General features: G+C 41.3%; 1 protein-coding gene across 1 annotated transcript in view; it reads right to left on the minus strand.

Moving 5' to 3' along the window:
• Window positions 1–4,568: 4,568 nt before the first annotated feature.
• ergic1 (endoplasmic reticulum-golgi intermediate compartment 1) overlaps window positions 4,569–22,699 on the minus strand; it is a 34,312-nt gene continuing 16,181 nt past the window's right edge. Inside the window, exons 3-10 of the mRNA XM_084041493.1 lie at window positions 21,708–21,780; window positions 20,790–20,884; window positions 16,751–16,875; window positions 14,572–14,676; window positions 13,729–13,789; window positions 11,962–12,062; window positions 9,245–9,367; window positions 4,569–6,934 (exon numbers count right to left, since the gene is read on the minus strand). Of these exons, the coding sequence (XP_083897619.1) occupies window positions 6,827–6,934; window positions 9,245–9,367; window positions 11,962–12,062; window positions 13,729–13,789; window positions 14,572–14,676; window positions 16,751–16,875; window positions 20,790–20,884; window positions 21,708–21,780 (791 nt within the window). The 3' untranslated portion in view covers window positions 4,569–6,826. The remainder of the gene's footprint in view (window positions 6,935–9,244; window positions 9,368–11,961; window positions 12,063–13,728; window positions 13,790–14,571; window positions 14,677–16,750; window positions 16,876–20,789; window positions 20,885–21,707; window positions 21,781–22,699) is intronic.

A 22,699-nucleotide genomic window follows, 5' to 3' on the forward strand; every position in this document is an offset into this window, starting at 1 on the left:
TCTCAAAGTCACTCTTTTAGCACAAACGAACGCAAATAAAGTTGATTCAGACTATATAGAACATCACCAAACCGGCAAACCCAGTACCGTTTGTTTTTTAAATAAAAATGCTAACATCCTGTTGATTTTGCTATTTTTATTAAAAATAACTCATTGACTGAATCAGCTTTGTTTGTGTTCGTTTACGTGCTAAAAGAGTGACTTTGAGAGCCGTTTCACCGTACAATGTCAATGAGGAGCATATTTTGAATGATCAATTTCTATTCAATTATTATATAGCAATTATTTTAGATTTCTTGTTCACCTTTGGAGTTACATCATGACAAGGTAACTACACAACCCAAACCTCTACCACAGTGATCTTGTACTTTAACAAGCAGAATCCAAAAGGCTGGAGGGCTCCCAGTAACTTCACGGTGAGAGCGAGAACAAGAATGAAGTCCAGCCACCTATTTTATAGAGGACAATCCAGGTGGGCCAGATCTCCACTGATGACACACTCCGCCCTCCAATCATTCTGAAACACAGACGCCAGGTTAGTAACCATGACAACCACACCAGTTACCCTGACAACCCCCAGGGTTGTCACAAGAATTAAATATAAAAATAGATAGCTGTGCTGTACACATTTTAGGCTGACAAGAACAAAGTATTATGGCATTGAATAGCTTTCTTTTTTTTTAACAACAGGACTGTATGGCATTTTGGTTAAACTAAAGTATTGTATGACTTCATTTTTTTTATGACACAGTTGATTTCTTATACCAGGGGTCTTCAACCTTTTCAGGCCAAGGACCCCTTAGCTGAGACAGAGATGAAGCAGACACCCCCTCTACATATTGTATAAAATTGTTTACTTGGTCTGCTCTTTTTTCCCTCTACACCTATCTCTTTGCCAAAAATAGCCGAACTAAAGTTCACAACGCCTCGCACTGCGAGGCGTTGTGAGCTTGTAGATCTGCTATTTTGACTAAAGTTCACCTCAGAAAAGGGATACTGGGGTTCAAGTGTTTAAGGTAAAAAAAAAATCATATCACACAAAGATTTGGCGGACCCCCTGTAGTAACTCTGAGGACTCCCTAGGGGTCCCGGACCCCCTGCTGAAGATCCCTGTCTTATACTATTGTGTCAACGTAGGAACTGAATTAATAACAAGCTAAACTCCTTTTTGCATCAACTCCTCCAAGGAACAGGCCATGTGATGTAGTTGGCAGTGCTTAATTGAAGAAAAGGTGACATTAAAAACAAACAATTAGACAAATAATCATACATTGATGATGATAATGAAGTGCACATTAGCATCCACACTGACTTACATTTCAACAGTAAAGTCACATCAGACAATGAGCATGATCTGTCACTTTTACACACAGTAATAAAAGTTGTCCTTGCCTGGGCTTACCTCTGTGCTGGAGGCTGACGACAGGGGAACAGGTTCTCCTGAAAGCAATGAGCTGCGATGGAGAGATGAGTGAATGACATGGTCCAAGGAGTCTCAGATTTACTAAAGCAGTTAAACCGTGCAGCTAGCTACAGATAACGACCGCCAACTACAGATAAACACGTGATCACCTTCTGTTATCCCCATTGATATGAACTTATTCCCAATTGATATCATCCATTGATGGCTTATGAATATAGTGAATCAAGCACAGTTAAATAAAACTACTCATTGCACAATTATCCAGTGGTGTAATGTAACTAAGTACATGTACTCAAGTGCTGTACTTAAGTACAATTTTGAGGCATTTTCACTTTACTGGAGTATTTCCAATTTGACACTTTTACTTATACTCCATTACATCTCAGAGGCAAATAATGTAATTTTACTCAACAAAATTAATTTGAAAACTTTAGTAACTAGTTACTTTGGAGATATAAATTATCATATTATATAACATGCTTTAACCACTTTAGCACTATTTTAGTGCTAAATTGTTTAGGGTTAGGGTCCTCTCCTCTCCTCCCCTCTCCTTTCCTCTCCACTCCTAGTGATAGCTTTGCACACACGTCATGCGAAGTCCGGCATAAACGTTCCATCTGACCACTTAACACAGTATCCGATAGGCTGATGTGTTAAGCGGTCGGCTAGTGAGGTTAAGTGGTCAGATGGGTGGGCTGCACGCATGTTTATTTTAATGATCAATAAATCGATTGTGTTCCACCTCTGATAGATGGAACTAAGGCAGTGTTATCATTTATCGGTACCACTTTAAAAAATATTAATGTTATAGTATCATTAGTCTTCAGTGTTTCGCCAATTATTTGGGGGCCCACTTGCGATATTCTCGCTGGTGGGCCACAGAGAACCACTGCTCTACAAAATAAAAAGGCCCCGTGACAGTGGAATGAAGACAACCAAATGACTGAAACCACAACTAAATCCTTCATCGTAGTTATTTGTGGGACAATGAATCATTAAAGGGGAAATCCACCCATTTTCAATATTTAACTATGTCATTAATATAGCATAAAGGAGTTGTGTGGAAATAAGAAAAAAGTTCCCCCCTTTTCTTTTTGCTGAAAAGAACTGGATGATTGATTGTGAGTTTAACATTGCAAATTACAACGTGATGACTCATCATGTTGTAATTTGCAATGTTAAACCCACAATCAATCCTCCAGTTCAAGGCAACACAGAAAGGGGGGAACTTTTTTCTTATTTCCACACAACTCCTTTATGCTATATTAATGACATAGTTAAATATTGAAAATGGGTGGATTTCCCCTTTAAGTAAAATGTCATGATGGTGACTGACAGCCCTAACGTCTACCTGGCTTGGCACTGGTGCCAGCAGCCTAGTGACCTCATTCCCCAGGGGGGTGGAGGAGGGTGGATACACCGTGCTGTGCTGTGAGGCAGCAGGGATGAGTAGGTTGGAGGTAAACAAAAGGCTTGAAAAGGCAGGATGACAAGGAGTGAGTCACCCTAAAGCACCTCTTATCTGAGCCACACGTACGCCGTGGCAGTTAATGACAGTTGAACGGCCTTGTGACACATTGTTGTCTCGCGCACGCGCGCACACACACACACACACACACACACACACACACACACACACACACACACACACACACACACACACACACACACACACACACACACACACAGAGAGCTGTGCATGACTGTACCTTCTGGCTCAGGGAAACTAGAAACTATCTGACATGATGTAACACCACTTCATGCCAGTTTTGACATTTTCTATCGTTTTTATTAGCATTTAGTTTTTTACTTTGCATTTTTATTTCAGTTGACTATAAATGTTTTGTCAATTCTGGTTTTCCTTATTTAATTAGTTTGAGTTAACTTTAACAGTGGTTCCCAAAATATTTAGCTCAAGACCCAAAAGAGAAATGTTAAGTCTCCCCGTGACCTAGCTCTGGTCCAGGGCGTTAAGAGAGAACTCGCTAACGAGCTACCTGTGACCCAAACTAGTGAAAATAGCAGAATTTAGAAGCTCACAATGCTTCACAATGTGACGCGTTGTGAGCTTGTAAATCTGCTATTTCACTACTTCTTAAAAGTTATCTTTTCTAATGTATGGAATTCATTTTATTTATTCTTATTTTGGCTATTTTGACCCCAAAAAATTGGTCCTCAACCCCAAAATTGGTCCCGCCCACTATTTGGGAAAAACGTAACTATAACAAGCCTGTGACACACATGACCTCCTGTACAGACATGACTGTAGCTGCTGGCTCAGTACTTATATATCATCTGATATGATGCAACACCTCTTCTTATCATCAGTGGTGAAGTAGTCTTTCTTTTAGTTAACCACTTAAACCATTAAGACCCGGGACTGTGTCATTTTTAGATTTGAGCTAAAAAGCATTATTTTACACTTTAGGCTATTCAAAAATAGCAGATATACAAGCTCATAGTGCGGCACCGAGTGCCGCGCTACGAGCTTGTAGATCTGCTATTTTTGCAAAATCGTGAAAATGTGTGCAAATCTTTGAATATATATATTTTTAGCAGACCAAGCACTGAGCCAGGTTTTAAGTTGTTAAATGTCTGAAAATACACATTGACATGAACCCAATATGTAATGGGGGGGGTGGGGGTCCCTGCTTCATCTCTCTCTCTCAGTAAAGGGGTCCTTGGCCTGAAAAACGTTGAAGACCCCCTGCCTTAAACCCTCTAGAATTAGTAAACTGGACCCGAGTTGGCTCTGTACTTGGACCGCTTTTTCCCGCCTACACCAAATAGCGTCACCAAAAATGGCCTTTTTACAAGATCTACAACGCGCCACCTAGACTTTTGGCGTATTTAACTTTGTTTTTTTAAATGAAAGTCAACAGGGCTTGGATTGCTCAGATTTAAGGCAAGGATGAGGTCATCAGTTAGCCTCTTCCCTAGAGGCAAGAAAGGAAGTGAATGTGGGTCGAATCAGGCTGAAAAATACAGAGTCATACATCACAGTAGGTACAGTATGTCATAACGACTGCCATCATCAAATGACCACATGAAGTCTGACATAAACAAGAAGCCATGCTGTTATTTGACCCAGTCTGTGTCTGTGCGCTGCTACAGAGATGAGTGTAGCCAATGGAACGAAAGCACATTGATTTGTAAAGTACCTTTACTTAAGTAACAGGAAGGCAGTACAAAGTAACTTGAGATGCAAGACAAAACTGAAAGAGCAAAATGACCTCAAAAGACCCGAAAGACCAGTTATGAAAACGTTTGTTTATCGCTGTCCTAGATCTGGGTTGCTATGGTAACCATGGTAAAAAGAGACAATGAAGAAAATATTGGAAACCTATTATAAAGCTCACCGTTTCTCAACGTTGGGTCCAGGGAACGCCAAGGGTCCAAATGGATCCTTATGGGGTCTGTAACTCAGAGTGTATAAATGGAACCCGATACAGACCCGCAAGGGTCCATTGCGACCCTTAGTGGGCCCCCGCACCAGACGTTGAGAAACAAGTCTTATAGCTGACATGTCACCTCTTTTACAAACCCACTTCATTACAACCTCATGGAATTTCATATTCACATCTGTCTAAATAAAAAAGACATACTATACAACTGACAATCAACAAATAAATCACACAAAATAAAAAACGAACATTTTCTTCTTGTGAAAATAAAAAATAGGACATTCAGAGACAATTATTGTAATAAAGGCCAACAACTGACATTTCCAACAAAAACAAAACAAAATGTTCTTCTCTTTCATCAAGGAATTAAAAGAAATATGTTGAAATAAGGACATTCAACATCTACGGTAAGGTCATACATACGGCAGTCAGGTTGATTGAGAGATAACAACGTTCACGGGTTAAATTGGCCAGTTCGTCTGACTGCAAAGAATAGATGATACACATACTGTTGTTGTAATAGCCGTACAGTAATAAGAATCTGTGTAAAAACTGGTTTTACAAAGAGATACTTCAAGACAGTGACGTCTCAAAGAGTAAGTCAAGCCAGTGGCCTTGGATGATTAAAAGGCCTTAAAGTGATAGTTCACCCCAAAATTAGTCACCCCATGGAGACTTGAATTCACGGATATTTTTTAGTTTTTGTCACATTCCTAAGCCAATAATTTGTTGACCGGCAGCGGTTCCGGTAGGAGACACAAAAGTCCATAGGGTGACTAATCGATAGAAAATAAGTAATTTTTGGGGTGAACTATCCCTTTAACCCTACGTCAGTGATTTTCAACCTTTCTCATTACATTTTTTGGGACCACAATCTACACTGTAAAATCCTCAGAATTGATTTAACTCTGAAACGGGTCCATTTGTAAACTACAGACCCAAAATAGTCCATTTGGACCCCTGGTAGTCCAAGGACCCGATGTTGAGAAAGTGCGCCTACGGGACGTAAAAGAGTACATGGTAGAACTCAAAGGCACGCAGTTTGAACAATTGACATCAAACAGACGAGTAAAAAAAAAGATGATTCCCTTTGCACAAGTAATATCTTGGCACTTTTATGTTTTGGATAGCGTTCGTGTCTTTTTTTAACAACTGTGGAAAGTAATAGTAACAATAGGATCACTGAAAGTTCAGTACAGTCCATGTAAAAGAGCACAAGAGCACAGGTTCAAACGATACACGAACATCAGCCAAAGATTTCCTTCAATCGACCCCCATGTCACATGGGGGTCATACACACAGCGTACATAGACTGCATCTCAATGCTAACGACTCACACAAGGGCTTTCTGGTTCCTTTCTTACACTATTGACCGAGGAGAAACAGCGTGTTGCTGTCGGGCAGAAACCTTGTATCTCCATATTTTAACTTTTGTGGATCTGCTACTTTTGAATTTGAATCCTGAAAAGTAACAGTGTTGTACAAAAGTACAACACTGTTACTTACTTACTTTTAAAATAGACAAACTACAAGAAGATCACAATGCATTGCGAGTCATGCAACATGTTGTGAGCTAAAAGATTGTATTTATAAAACGTTTTGAAACTTTCTGTCTGTGGGTTTTGTGAATATTTAACCAATGAACAGTACAATCAACAGGAGCTTGTAACTAAATACGTTTCAATTTCCTGAAAAGTAACGTTTTTTGGACGTAAGAAGGTTTCTGCAACGATATTTGATGTACCCCAACGAGTCAGTGGGCCAGATGCAGTGAAGAACTAGAATGAACTGAGAAGGTTTCGCACATTGAGATGTAGCCTACAGCCATGTAGCCTCACGGCTATACCTATCACTTAAAACGAATCCTACTAATCCTAAGTCGTGCTTCGATCTCAACAAATTGCATGGTGTGAGCAGCATCAGATTCGGCTAATCAGGCTAGCACCCTTTGCAGTTATAAATATACGTTGTGGGGGTTTCGGTAAACACTAAACCGTACTCAGGACATTTTGCCAATCTGGATCTTCTTCCAGGCCTCTGAGGCGGTGAATATGCAGGAGTCAATGATGCCGGCCACTGTGAATGTTCCTCCGATGATGGCACAGATCTGCAAAATAATCCATGGATAAAAGGCTTAATTGTCCATACATAATAGTCAGTATCAACACCAGTGGTTCTCAAACTTGTAAAAAAAAGAATATATAGCTGCGGACCCGTATCTGAAAATATGTTGTGCCAGGGACCCCATACAAGATTTGTGTTGTAAAAATATGTAAAGATTTAAAAAAAAAGTTCAATGGTGAATGTATATACAGTAGCTTTAAAGTGGTTCATCTGATATTGATGTGATATTAACTCATTTTGCTGGGGAGCCCTTGAAACCCTCTGAAGAACCCCTTGGGGGTCCCCAGACCACACTTTGAGAACCACAAACACAACAGAGCCCTTTTATTTATTTTTAACTGCCTGCGCAAATTCCGCTTTTACTTGTGCATGTGATGTGAGTCATGTGACAAATAAAGACTGATCGGCTATGTTTGAAAACATTTGTATATGTTCACCTATAACAACAAAAATCGGTACACATCGGATTTGTCGATACCAAATCGATGTTGTCAAAGAAGTTAAATAATGGCCGACACTAGGGCTTTCACGACTAGAGATTTTTACTAGTCGACTAATTTGACCCAGTGGTAGTCGACTAGTCAACTTAATTATTTTATTGTTTATTTCATATATGTGACAGGGACAAACATATATATATATATTTTTGCCATTGTTTTAATGCCATTACTATTATTATTATCCTCCTGCCTTTATTTTCATGCCGTTTTAAGGGAAGTGCTTCTGGCACAGCAGCACAGCAGCGTCTCCAAGGATCCTCAAAAGGGGGCTATTGCCCAATAATAGGCTATTATTGGGCATACTTTTGACCCCCTTTTGATAAAAATAAAGGCAGGAGGATAATAATAATAGTAATGGGCCATTACTATGGCACTAAAACATAGTAAAACTATTCGACTAGTACCAACAAGGTCGACTAGTGGTTATACTAGTCGACTAGTTGGTGAAAGCCCTAGCCGACACCGACATATCGGCCAAACCTATAGATAAATGGGTGCAAAAAAGAGAAGTTCAGCGTGCTTCAGCCAGTTGAAGGTAGAAGGGCTCGTCGGTGCTCAACAGGGACAACTTGAATCAGAGAGAATACCTGGGCACTTCAGTAGAGATTACCCAAATAAAATACTGGTGCACTCGACTGATCTGCACGTATTTATTGTTCTGCAGGTGTGACTGACGTTTGGACTTGCGTCTTCCTCAGAGTCAAACAGGGTGACTCTGAGGAAGACGCAAGTCGAAACGTCAGTCACCCCTGAAAAACAATAAATACGTATACGTCCAGCATATTTTATTTGGGTAGTCTCTCCCCAAGTGCCCCGGTATTATTCTCCCTATAGATAAATGGGTCTGGCTGTCCAACCCAACAGACCATTTCCTCTTCTGGATGTGATGATCCGTGTTTGTTTCACAATCCGCCCGTTTCCGCCTCATTCCACCATTACACGACCACATAAGTATGAGTTTGGACTCCGAAGCGGGCCTCGTCGAGGCTCGACTCTGCAATCTTGAGCGCTGAGTCATGAACTCGCTATAAGTCATGCTAGTCATCTGCCTTTACTTTCCTCATGTTTGAAGTCATGATAAAATAAATGTGCACAGGGCAAACAAGACAGTGGCTCATCACTTAGGCAGACAGTATTGTCATGACTGCATTCTCCATGAGCTTGAACTCTTGATGAGGTCCTGATGACCAGATGAGGACTGGCTGCGCAACACATTCATTACTCAACACGGGTCAGGTGAGGGGATCGTGCCTGAGGCCAGAGGGGAAACATTTTGAGAGCTTATTTCTTAATGCTTGTTAGACTGAAATACCCATAAATAAACCAAAAGTACACGTGGTGAGTGAACTCAACAGAGGTCTGTGTGTCCTGGTTGAAAATCGCCTTCAGAGTTCAGACCACTAGTGTGTACAAATATGCACCGTTTGTTGAGCCATTTATAAGGCTTCAGAAATTATAATATTTGTCGATTTTGGGCAGAAACCTAGTGTACATCTCCATATATTTTTAATTTGGTAAATGAATGCCCTACTGGGTCATACACACGACACATGAGCTTGTACATCCGTTTTGCTTAGCACATTTTTTAAGGTAAAGAGAAAGGGGTTAAGTCTGTCTGTGGAATGTATAAATATTTAACCAATGAAAAGTACTAAATTGGAACACAGGCTTCTTTAACGGTTTTCGACGGACAGCAACAATATCTACGGTCTGTATTCAAGAGAGCTCAAAGGCCTTTAATTGAAATATATTCTAGAGAAGGTGAGAATAAAGTCATGGAGTTGTTAACTCACAGTGGTAATGAAGCGGTACAGAGGCGGTCTTCTCTCTGTGTATTTGACTGTGATGGGACTGAGGTCGTATCTGAACCAGATAGCTGGGATGATCCTTCCTGTGTGGCTGTAAGCCACGTATTCCTATACAGGGAGGGAACACACACACAATGACGTATTAGACATTTAAACATACAGTGTGCGTGCTCCAGTGAGTTGTGATAGGTAATTTCTATGTCATAGAAGACCATGCTTTTGGTCCACATACAGTGGGCCATGAGTGCCTTGAATTGTGTCTCACAAAAAATAACATGAAATTGTTTGCCCTTTAATTGGACTTAAACACAGAAGGGTCTTTCAGTGCAAGTCCAAGACAACACTCAAGTCAGAAGAAAAGATTCAAGGCAAAGGAAAACAAAGTTAAAAATACCTTTAGTGTTAAGCCATATCTACAGGGGACTTTAGGCTATAAACATGTAGCAGCAACACATTTTGGCTTGTAGCCTCCGTCACACCCTGACAGAGGCTACAAGCCAAAACAGTCCTCTGTGCATATGCCAGAACAATAAAGCTAGCTTTTCTTTACAAGGCCAATTCTAAAAACGGCTTCTCAATCAGAATTGTCAATGTTCACTAAAGAAAGTATTTCTCAGCCTCTGTAGCTCATGAAAACAAGAAATGACAGATGTTTTCCTGGATTGAAAGGTATAAAGACGTATTGGTTACAACAGGTCTTTCATTGAGCACCTTCAACACCGAACTGACCACAAGTTCGGTGTCCAAGTCAAGTCTCAAGTTATTCAAGACAAGCGCAAGTCAAGTCACATAAGTCCTTATTATTATCATTTTGTGTTTGTATAGACGCTCAGCCAATGTGAACTCTGTCTATTAAACAACTCATGAATGACAACATGAATCAGACTTATGCAACAGGATAAAAACGATATCAGATCATGCGACGTTGATGAGCTCATCAGATTGATAGATAAGATTCAATCAAATGAAATTAACCCATTGATACCTGGAACGCATCTGTGTCACTTTAGATGTCTTTGGCTATTCAAAAATAGCAGATATACAAGCTCATAGCGCGGCACTCGTATGAGCTTGTAGATCTGCTATTTTTGAAAAAACTTGAAAATATTTCTTTTTGATTTTTTTCCAAAAACTGTTATGATTTAGATTTTTTTTAAAGAATCGCCTCAGGTCTTAATGGGTTAATCATCAAAACCTTATTGACTAATTTACAGACTTGGGTATCAAAGAATGCGTTTCTATATCGTTGCTGTCGGGCAGAAACCTCTTATCTCCATATTTTAACTTGTTGTGTTTTTTTCGTAAATAACGCCCTACTTGATCATACTACAGCGCCACGCAAAAGCATTAAAAGTAGCAGATCCACAGCTTGTAGATCTGCTCCTTTTGAATTTGAATCCTGAAAAGTAACAGTTTTGGACGTATGAGTCACCGCTCTGTCATGATTGTCACGTGCCAACGATGAGTCTAACTGTATGTACTTGTATGACGCATGTCATGATTAAGAATTGAATACATAGGACCTCAATGGAGACAAGCCCTCAGGTCTTTTTTTTGTTATCCTTTTTAGCAGTAATTATACTAATTACAAAGTCTTATGACTTGGGGAAGAAAAATAATGCTTCTCAATTATTTTTGATTAACCTGCATGAGCAACATTAACCCATTTAGACCGGAGGCCGGTTCTACAAATGCCTTCTAAATGGGTAGTTCTCAAACTTATAATAATTCTAAATTATTCAACACTTTTTTTTTTTTCAAAAATAGCAGATGTACAAGCTCGCATTGCGGCACGAGGTGACATGCCGTGGAGCTTGTATATCTGCTATTTTTGAATAGCCAACACTAAAATCTAAAATGACACACACAGGTCTATGCTTTCCCGGATTTAATGGGTTATGTCAGTTATTCGTTCTATATATTGGTTTTCGATATATTTTCGGTTGATTTGCCCAACCCCACTCTAGCTGACAATGTTGTGAGGAGGAACACTCTCCCTGTCCCAGCCCAGTTGGCGGACACGGGAATTCTGGGAAGAAGAGTCTTTTTATGGTGTGTTGACATCTGATGAAGCTTTTACAGAAGTAGTTAAAGGGTGAGCAGTCACTTCCGGTTGAGTGGATGAGTTAAGAGGGAGGCATAGTAACGTGTGGAGGCCATATGTGAACAGGCAGAGTCCATAAACAACATCACTGTACGTACGTCCGTACACCACATATTACGTAATGTCCCACCCACCGGTTCTCAAACTATGGGTCAGGACCCGAAGTGGGGAAGGGGAGGGTGTTTCAAAAAGAAAATATATCCTCATATATCCACATTTTTTTAAGCATGTGGGAATTTTCTTTAGTTTTTTTGTGCTTTATCAAGGTTGGATATAGGCTATGTGCTTCCACTTACAAATGGTTCAAAAGCTACTTTTCAGTAGCTTTTGAACTACGTTGTTAAGACACAATATCAACAGGAATCAGTGTTGTAAATGTATTTTCTAATACATATTTCTATTCAAGTCTAGCAATGTATGCTTTATTTTTTAAATGTGCTTATTTGAGAAAGATAAACTGCACTATAAATCAAGTATGTGGTCACAAAAATTCCCATAAAATGGGGACCTGATTCAACCTGAACAGAAGAAAGGAAAAGACAGACAGACAGACAGACAGACAGACAGACACACAAACACGTTGGAAATGCAACAATACCTTGTTGGCTACTGTGTACTGGTATGAGAATCTCTGTTTGCCTCCCAGATGTTCATAAACCGTTGGAACAATCTTCAATATGTAGTCATGTGAGGCCAGAGCTGCAATGACAAACAAAAATAAATACAAATTACATTATATAAAGCATGTCTTATTATTATTTTTTAAGCAACCTAAAAATGGATGCTTGTTTCAGCAAATGACGCAACCTAATGAAACCAGTCATTTACTTGAGGCACAATGTGAGCTGTTAAGATTCACACTTTCCATTTAGTGGAAGTTCTATTCCATGACTGGCCACTAGGTGTCTCTTGATCACACCATGCAGCGTGGGCCAGCAGCCATGCTCAAGTGACACACTTCTGACTGCAGCGCTGTCATTGTTGTTGTGGTTCTCAACTTGAGGTCCAAACCAAATCCTTATGGGTCTGTACACTCTGAGAGTGTACAGATGGGACCAAATTAGTGATAGCTGTATTATGTAACTGTAATGTTATTTTGTCCAATCTGTATGGTATAATGTTAAGTATGTTAATACAATGTAACTTGTATGGTTGTATTTGGTCTCCCTGCTCTTCTGTCGAGATATTTAGATCCTAGGTTGGACGCAACCTTTGACACAATCCTGTTTCTGGTTTGACATGAAGGTCAAAATTATATTTCTCCCCTGAGCAAGCAAGCAGGCAGACTCGGGGGTAAAAAAGAAAATGTCAGCACTTGCGCAGGAGACCCGGGTTTAGATCCGGGGTAGAACCGGAAAGTTACATAGTGCAGCTTTAATTAAACGCTGTTTAGATTGGGGTCCCAGAGATATACAAAAAAAATCATGTGGAAGTCCAAAACTGTTACTTTTCAGGATTCAAATTAAAAAATAGCAGAGCCTTTGGGTGGGACATTACGTGGTGTACGTACAGGGATGTTGTTTATGGACTCGGCTTGTTAACATATGGCCTCCACACGTTACTATGCCTCCCTCTTAACTCATCCACTCACCTGGAAGTGATTGCTCAACATTTAGCTACTTGGAAAAGCTTCATCAGATGTAAACACACCATAAAAAGACTCTTCTTCCCAGAATTCCCGTGTCCGCCAACTGGGCTGGGACAGGGAGAGTGTTCCTCCTCACAACATAGTCAGCTACAGTGCGGCTGGGCAAATCAACCGAAAATATATCGAAAACCAACATGTAGAACAAATAACTGACTTGATTTTGCTCATTGAGAAGCGATTTTGAAGTCTTTGAAAAATTAGTACAATTACGCAAGCAATGCTAAAAGGATAACAAGAAAATCCCCGAGGGCTTGTTTCCATCGAGGACCTATGTATTCAACTCATAACCAGGTCATACAAGTACATACATTTAAGACTCATCGTTAGCACGTGACAATCATGACAGAACGCTGACTCAAACCACTGATGCTCTGGAGAAGGCTCTGTGCTGAAACCCCTAAATGATTTTCATTTGTGATGTGAGACAAATAAAACAGTCATTATGAGTGTCTTGTGGGTTTTTTTCTTCATATTTTGGGGATGGTCTCTGCCGCGTTTCGAGCTTGTGGATCAGCTACTTTTGATGCTTTTGTGTGTGGCTGTAGTATGATCAAGCAGGGCAGTAATTCACGAAAGACAAAATATGGAGAGATAAGATCTGAAGGTAACGAAATATTGGATCACATGGGGGTCCGTGGACCAATGCATATGGAACTGGGTGTCCCCAATCACTGGTATCTAAACATGTACAGATTAGAATGAAGCATGCAGACGTACGGTTTGATGCCATCCTGTCCGCTCCTCCTAACGCGTTGAATGCACCTTGTACTTTATGTACCTGTGGGACAAGGGAGAGCAAAGACATACGTATTTATATAACCTACACCTGGTGTCTATCACTGTGTGTGCGCGTGTGTGTGTGTGTTTTGCGTAGATCCAAGTTGTGTGCGTAACCAAATTTACACTTTGCCATGTTGTGACGGTGCTGCGTGCTAAAAATAAATCCCATACGAGCCGGAGATCGTAGCGGGGTTATTTTTGGGGCTGATAGAGAGCAAGATAAGACAGGAAGTGAGATAGGAAGGAACAGGAAACAAACAGTACAGGAGGTGACATTTCAGATCTGTAGCTTCTCTACACCGGTCAGCCGGTGTGTGTGTGTGTGTGTGTGTGTGTGTGTGTGTGTGTGTTTGTATTACTATACTTGCGAGGACCAAGTATAGTGGAATTTGAAGAAATATACATTGTGAGGACATTTTCCTGGTCCTCACAAGATAAATGGTTGTTTTATAGATACGTTTACGATTAGAAAAACATTCAGGTTAGGATTAGACATTTAGAGGTTAAGTTTAGGGATTGGAATTAGAGTTAAACATGATTTATACTTAGTTGCTCGCCAGTGTCATGCACTAGTAATACAATGCACTAGCAGTATAGTAATACAAACGTGTGTGTGTGTGCGTGTGCGTGCGTGTGTGTGTGTGTGTGTGTGTGTGTGTGTGTGTGTGTGTGTGTGTGTGTGTGTGTGTGTGTGTGTGTGTGTGTGTGTGTGTGTGTGTGTGTGTGTGTGTGTGTGTGTGTGTGTGTGTGTGTGTGTGTGAGAGAGAGTGAGTGAGTGACCTGTAGCTTCTCTCCAAAGGTCAGCTGGTGGATGGTGTGTGTCATGTCAGGACTCTGAGGCTGCGCTGTGGCGCTGTGTGTTGACACGTGAAAGTTCCCAGGGACCTGCAGGTGAGCACAGACACACATGTTATTCTCAACCTTTTTCCATTTCAAGGTCGCCCCCTCCCCAGTGTGATGAGCAGTAAGCCACGGACCCCACATTTGATACCATGGTGTATCCCCTGGGACCCCCAATATACCGTTGCTGTCGGGCAGAAACCTCTCATCTCCATATATTTTTTGTAAATTAAAGCCCTACTTGATCATACTACAGCGTCACACACACGTATCGAAAATAGCAGAGCTACAAGCTTGTTTTGAGCTCGTCGATCTGCTATTTTTGAATTTGAATCCCGAAAAGTAACAGTTTTGGACGTATGAGGTTTCCACCCGACAGAGACGCTACGCTGTAAAATCCCCTGGTGGTGCCCAGACCTGCCGTTAACCCATTAAGGCCTGAGTTCAATTCTTACAAATGTTTTCTTTTTGAAAAAAAATCTAAAACGTTTTTTTCAAGATTTTTCAAAAATAGCAGATCTACAAGCTCATAGCGCGGCACGTTTTCATAACGTATTTTCAATTTAAACAAAAGAAAATTGAAATTGGGCGCCCCGCTGGCCTAGCGTCCAGGTACATACCACATATAAGCCTGACAAGCGTTGTCGCGAGTTTGAATCCCGGTCCCGACGACCTTTGCCGCGTGTCCAAAAAATATCTTAAAAAAAAAAAAAAAAAAAAGAAAACGCTAGCAGAAAATAGCTCAAATGATCTCCAAGCTCAGCTATTTTTGTGGGCCGTTCGTCTCCACAATAAGGACCCTATAGCAGGGGTCTTCAACGTTTTCAGGCCAAGGACCCCCTAGCTGAGAGAGAGATGAAGCAGGGACCCCCTCTATAGGCCTATTGTATAAAATTGTGTTTCAGATAAACCTTTGCTGCTCTTTTTTTCCCCTCTACACCTATAACTCTTTGCCAAAAAATAGCCGATCTACAAGCTGCGAGGCGTTGTGAGCTTGTAGATCTGCTATTTTTGGCTAAAGTTCTCCTCAGAAAAGGGATGCTAGGGTTCAAGTGGTTAATGTAAAAAAAATAATAATCATATCACACAAAGATTTGGCGGACCCCCTGTATTAACTCTGAGGACCGCCTAGGGGTCCCGGACCCCCTGTTGAAGACCCCTGCCCTATAGGGTTCATGTGGTGAAATCATACCGTTTATATATTTTTTGTATCCGTTTTAAGGCTTTTGCAGGTTAGAAAACGCAAGTTGGTGTAAAGCAGGTGCCATTAAAGTTTACATTTTTGTGAAATCCGGAATACACACACACACACACCGATTGACAGTGACTCCTGCTGTTCTGTGCGTTGACGCCGTGGTCAGAATACTAAACTCAGTGGGAAATCAGCGTGTCCCTTTGCTTTCCGCATGGATACACATCTAACTACCTGCCGTGTTCCACTCAACGGCCCCATTATTCACACGGCAAACTCTCCCACTCGCTCCCGGCAGGACCTTTAACAAAGTTAGGCGCGTTAAAAGCGTACAACTGTCGGGTTAATCATTTTCGAGGCGCTTGGAAAAACAAGTGACGCAAAAGCGTGGGCGATGTTGTTTGGAGACTACGTCTGGAGAGGTCCCAGGACCCAGAGCTGACGATCTGAACACGGAGCGTGATTCGTTCCATTTAACAGAGCCCAATTTGAGATTGAATACGCAGGCTGCCCACATTCCCCACGCAAGCGCGCAGCCCTTTTATTATTAAGTGTCTAGTAAGTAGACACACAGCCCATAATCTAACAGGCTCAGTTCCACGTTAATCCTAAACTTCTACTAGCCAGGCTATGTAACGTAAGCTGGCTAATGCAATTACTTGTGTGTGTGTGCGTGTGTGAACCCGCTTTACTATACTTGTGTGGGTCAAACACATAGTTTGAGAAATAAGACATTGAGAGGACAATTTTCCTAACAATGGGGGGTGTCTCCCCCCTCTCTGTGGGGGGGGGGCGTCCACATGAGAAGGTATGCCACCCCGACGGAGCTCAAAGGCACAACGGGGGAACGCTGCGGTGCGGGTCGTTTAAGACGCCACGGTGACGCCGGGAAACGCTGTGATTGCGTGTTGCGTTGTCGTGACTCACTTTGTTGATGGTGAACTCGCCCTCGAAGCGGCAGCCGTAGCCGTCGTTCAGGGCCACCTTCATGGAGTTGTCTATGTGGCCCACCTCATGACGACCCATCTCATCCTGGATGTCCAGACCCACCACTGGTGATCACCACATGCAGACAGACAGACAGAGAGAGAGGAGAGACAGGCAGAGACAGAGACAGAGAGATTGAGAGAGAGAAGAGGGGGAGAGAGAGATGAGAAAATAATGTGTACCAATGTTTTCACAGGGAGTCAAACAAATACAAATAAGCACTTGTTGGTCGAGCTGAGAGAAAGTTGAGAGAAAAGTGGACGCGTGTTCGTTGTGTGAACCTGTGAGGTCGTTGCTGTGGTGCAGAAACCTTGCAAACGCAATGAACTATGTTTGTTCAATGCCCTACTTTGTCGCACATTAGTGTTGCGCAAAGCAGCGAAAATAGCCGACCTACAGGATCATCGTGAGGCTGTAGATATTTTCACACAGAAAAAAAAAAATGACGTTGAAAGTGAAAAGTGGCTATTTAAATACTGACACAATGAAAAGTATTTACAAGAGCTTGCGACTGAATAATAACTACGTTGGATCCATCAGGTTGTTTTTTTCCATTTCCTAAATAGTAACAGTTATGGACGTAGGGTTAAAGACACAAGGTTTCCACCCGACAGCGAGGACATGATAGCTCCTTCCCTCCGTCACACTCTCGCTGGCTTTTTCCATTTACCCTGAGTGGCCCCCCACCCCTCCCCAACACACACACACACACACACCCTTTCCCTCCCTCCCTCTCATCCCTGCACTGTGTTGGCACGCTGGGCCTGCCAGGGGCTTATTTTCAGAGCCCCCGTCTACGTATTCGCTGGCTGGCTGGCTGACTGGCTGGCAGTGGTGAAAAAAGTACTCGCATTTTGTACTTAAGTAAAAGTATCAACACAGCAATGTAGAAATACTCTGTAAGTCCAGAACACAACATTTACTTGAGTAAAAGTACAACAGTATTGGTATCAAAATGTACTTAAAGTACCAAAAGTAGAAAGTGCAGAATATCTCATTTCACAAGTTTTCAAACATATAAAATGTGTAAAAATCTTCTGAAAATAGCAGATCTACAAGCTCACAATGCGTCGCGATTGCGACTCATTACTCCAGTAAAGTAAGAAATACCTCAAAATTGTACTTAAGTACAGTACTTGAGTAAATGTACTTAGTTACTTTACACCACTGCCAGCTGGCCCCCCAACCAATGTCTGCCGGATGAAGCTGTGAAGCGGCCACACGCCACCAAGAAGAGTCACCTTTGGCATTTGAGACGCGAGTTCATCCTCGGCCGTCTAATCCGAAGCGGCACACTCTCCAAATACAGAGCATTAATATAAGTCAATCAGTAGGCTGTCTGGGCCACTCAACATTTAAAGGCTTTCCACATAGAGCGGATGTGTGGGTGTGTGTGTGTGTGTGTGGGGGGGGGGGATTATTATTAAAAAGGTTATTATTGCACATTTTCTGCTTTTCCATCAAGTCACAAATCACATTCTGGCAATCTGTAAAGGTCAGCGCACAGCGAGTGTGTGTCTGTAACTGTGGCAGTGTGGCGCATAGAGAAACGGATACACAGTGAAGACGGATGGAAATAGCAGCTTTCCGTGATGAAACGAATGTCTTCGTTCTTACTGCACACGTTGAATTTGAGGTGATGGATGTTGGAAAAAGGCAAAAATATGACCCGATGCTGTCGGACGGACAGACACCTTTTATGTCCCCAAACATTTTTTTCAGGAAATGGAAGAAATAAGCTCATTCTACTACTCTGACACCATCCATTAAACGTTGATTAAACGTTGATTAAAAGATGTAAATCACATGGTTTTCATGGCCTGAAAAAACATCTATCAGGAGGCCACAAGGGGAGGTAAATACATATTCCCATATAAAGGAGGTGACATTCACTGCCGCCGTTTTTCCTTTTTTCTCCTTTGTACATATAGTGTTTTGTATTTCTTGGACATGACATGTATTATTATGTTATTTTCTTATCCAACGTTGATGAATTGAATACATAGGATCACAATGGTTATCCTTGTAGCCTTAATGTCTGACTGTACCTCGTGCTGTTTACATTTTTGACTAATAAAGTATTCAATGAATCAATCAATCCACTTTTACTTTCATTTGTTTCAAAAATAATGAAACTGGCCAATCTACAAGCTCAATGCGACACGTTGTGAGCTTGTAAAATGGATATTTTCGCTACTTTTTCACGACACTGTCAAACGACAAAGTAGGGCATTAATTTGTGAATAAACATAAAAAGTTGAACTGTAGAGGTACAAGGTTTCTGCCCGACAGTACCGATATATTAACTCAAAGACGAAAGCAGAGTGCTCAGTTCAGTTCTGAGTGGTTAAGACAGCTAATGAATGGTATATGATGCTGATAAAACTACATTCAGATAGCATTAGTAATTAAACAACATTCCGATAGCATAAGTTATTAAATTACATTCACATAGCATTAGTAATAGCAGGAACACAAAGAATGAGACCTTTACAAACACATGTTCCACAGCTGTGTGACTGCAAGCCAACATAACACTCTCTTACTCACACAAACACACACTCATTCAAATATGGCACATACACACTCACACACTAAATGCACACGTTTACATTCAAACTCAACCTTATTCTTAACAAACTTTTGTTTTTGCCATGTTTGAAAACGGGCATTTTCCACAGGCATTTGGGTGCACATGGTGTGTGTGTGTGTGTGTGTGTGTGTGTGTGTGTGTGTGTGTGTGTGTGTGTGTGTGTGTGTGTGTGTGTGTGTGTGTGTGTGTGTGTGTGTGTGTGTGTGTGTGTGTGTGTGTGTGTGTGTGTGTGTGTGTGTGTGCGCGTGTGTTGTCTGATTTGGCCGTTGGGCATATTTTCAAAGAGGAGTCATTAGAAGCATAATAACCGGTGACTGCAACCTATCATGACATCACAGTACAGTACAAGTTAATCCATGTGATATATGAACACCACTGTACTGCTCTGGTGCACGTACACCGTCCGTGCGCGTATGTAAACACTACTTAAGTGCTACCACCTGACCTTAATTACCTTATGTCTAACCTCATGTACATACTATACCAGCCGGATTATGCCATGTGTATACAGATATCTTAGATTTTTGTCTATGCCTGACATGTTTCTATCTATTATTTCATTTATTTTCTCCTCGTTCTCTCTGTCCCTCAGCTTCTTTTTCTCCTTCTGAAAACAACAAAAACGATGCAGCTTACACAAAAATCTGTTTTTTTACACATGTAAACCAGCGAAACTTGAAAATGATTTGTTTTGTATTTCAAGGACCCCCATAGCTCTGAGAGTGTACAAAATGGAACCAAATGGACCCGTAAGGGTTCCGTTTGTACCATCTCGGAGTTACAGACCCCTAAGGGTCTATTTGGAACCCGCTCATTGAAGTCAGAGGGTCCCTGGCTTTGACACTTACTTACACTATCAGTGGTCGCTTTTGAAAACCTCCATGTCAAGTGTTTTCTTAACCGTTCCACATGTGAATGTTCTAATTTTAGAATTGTTATCACTACTGTTTTCAATGTTTTTTTGCTCTGTTTGCTGTTTTTAACTTCACTCTGCACAGCACTTTGTCATTTGTTTTGAAAAGCGATCCAAAAATAAATTCATTATCCAGTGAAACAGTGGAAAAAGACAACACCACGCTACACAACACAGCCAGCTAAACAACCCATTTTCTGGTTTAACGACCCGTGTTCCTTATCTGCATTCTCATTTGTTCTCCACAGACATGCCACACGAAACGATAACGAGAAAACACAATGAGTCAGTCTGATAAGATGGGTAGTAAACACCGTTATTAACTTGCACAGGATGCTCATAATAGCACACAATAGTTTTGTTTTGTGTTTGGGTTTTTTTTAAAGGAAAGTAATACATTCGGAAAAGTGGGTTTAAATACAATGAAGAGAAGAGATGAAGAGGTGTATTTTAATATATGTTTATATACTCACAATCACAGTGTAAGTTTGGCAAACTGATGTTTAAACTCACATCTATCTTCCCACCACTGTTTTTATCGGGATCGTCTACATACAGCTCATTTACGCTGTCAAAACAAACCACAACACAACACAGACAGACAAACAGACAGGGGATAGTTGTTAGACGAGGTTGAATAAAAAAATAAACAACATAAATCTAACTGGACTGAAGAGCCATTTCGATAAGAATATAATATTTCCCTGCATGTATTTTTATTGAGTACAACAGTCTAATCACGAGAGAATAACTTGTCATGCATCTCTAGTCAGTGTAATTTCCGTCCTGTCGCTCCTCTGCCCAAATCGTCGCCTCTTAACATAGCGCTGAGAAGCTGACGCATGCATGAGGCCAATTTCCTGTGAGAAACTGTCTCCGTTTTGTCGGTTACGACACGGGGCCAGAAGAACACATCATCATCATCATCAGCGTCGTCATCATAACCACCGCAGTGACATTAATGATTAAGTCAGTGGATTGCACACTTTGCAGCAACAGTTATCCTGAGTGGCGACAAAGGAACTCAATTATGTACCCTTCAGCCATATTCTTTCTGTTGTTGTTTTTATAGATTTTGAACACTTGTCATTCTGCATAATGACTACTTTTACTTTTGGTACTTTAAGTACATTTTGATGCCAATACTTTTGTACTTTTACTCAAGTGACATTTTGAATACAGGACTTTCACTTGGAACAGAGTATTTCTACATTGTGGTATTGATACTTTTACTTAAGTAAAAAATGTGAGTACTTCTTCCACCACTGTGTGTGTGCGTGTGTGTGTGTGTGTGTGTGTGTGTGCGCGTGTGCGCGTGCGGAAGCGGTCATTCAGAGGTGCTTCTGGGTGGCTGTAGGGTGTAGGTGTAGGTGTAGGGTGTAGGTACCTACATTTCAGTGGCTATGAATCCCGTCAGTTCTGATAGGAACAGGAACAACATGAACACACAGCAGAGGATGGATACTGTGGAGGGGACAGAGGAAGACAAGGACTGGAGTTAGACAATTAATAATCTGGATCTGGAGTTAGAGACAAATATAATCTGGATCAGTGGTTCTCAAAGTACCCGGGGGTCCTTGAAGGGGTACCCGAGGGGGGTCCCCGGCAAAAAATGTGTCTATATAGCGTCACAATCAGTTTGAACCACTTAAAACCTACTTTAAACTTTGCTATTAAAAAATAGCCGATTGACAAGCTCACAAAGCTATAGGAGTATTGAAAAAAAAAGATGGGGAAAAGTTTTAAATAATATAGAAAAACACAAATATTCTCTTCTGGGGGTCCCTGGCACCAAATCTTTTCAGATGGGAGTCCATGGCCAAATAATAATTTGGGGGTCCTTGTCAAGAAAATGTTTGGGAAACCCTGCTCTGGGTAACCTTGAGCCGCTGTGGGCTAAACATGTTGTTTTGGACTTAATAATCCAATTCCAGAGCACAGGCCAAAAGCAAATGAGTCACATAGTGCGTGGCCATTTGGGGAAGACTGATCTAAGCCATTGACCTCAATTAAAATCACAGCAGAGTCATAAAAAATGTTCTGTAAATAGCTCTGTTTTACAGGCGGTGTTAAGCATGCCATTACAGACTGCTTTTTAAAGAGCCTCCTTTGGTGAATACCGTTGGATGCCAATGCACCGGGCGGCCATTACGGCATATCTCTCTTTGAGAAGGGTGATCTCATGCGCCAACGTAAGCCTTTGCAAACAGGTCAATTTGGGTTTCCTGGGGGCAAAACTCACACGCTGACAACCACCTAGACCAAACATGGCTCACTGCGCAGGGCGCCGACGGCAGAGCACTGGACTACCATAAAGGAAGAGACCAAATTAAGAAGTTGAAACAACAATAAACATTAATGAGCAGTTAACCAGTGGTGGAAG

The sequence above is a fragment of the Gymnoscopelus microlampas genome, assembly GCF_963454915.1.
Source record: "Gymnoscopelus microlampas genome assembly, chromosome: 18".
Taxonomy (NCBI): Eukaryota; Metazoa; Chordata; class Actinopteri; order Myctophiformes; family Myctophidae; genus Gymnoscopelus; species Gymnoscopelus microlampas.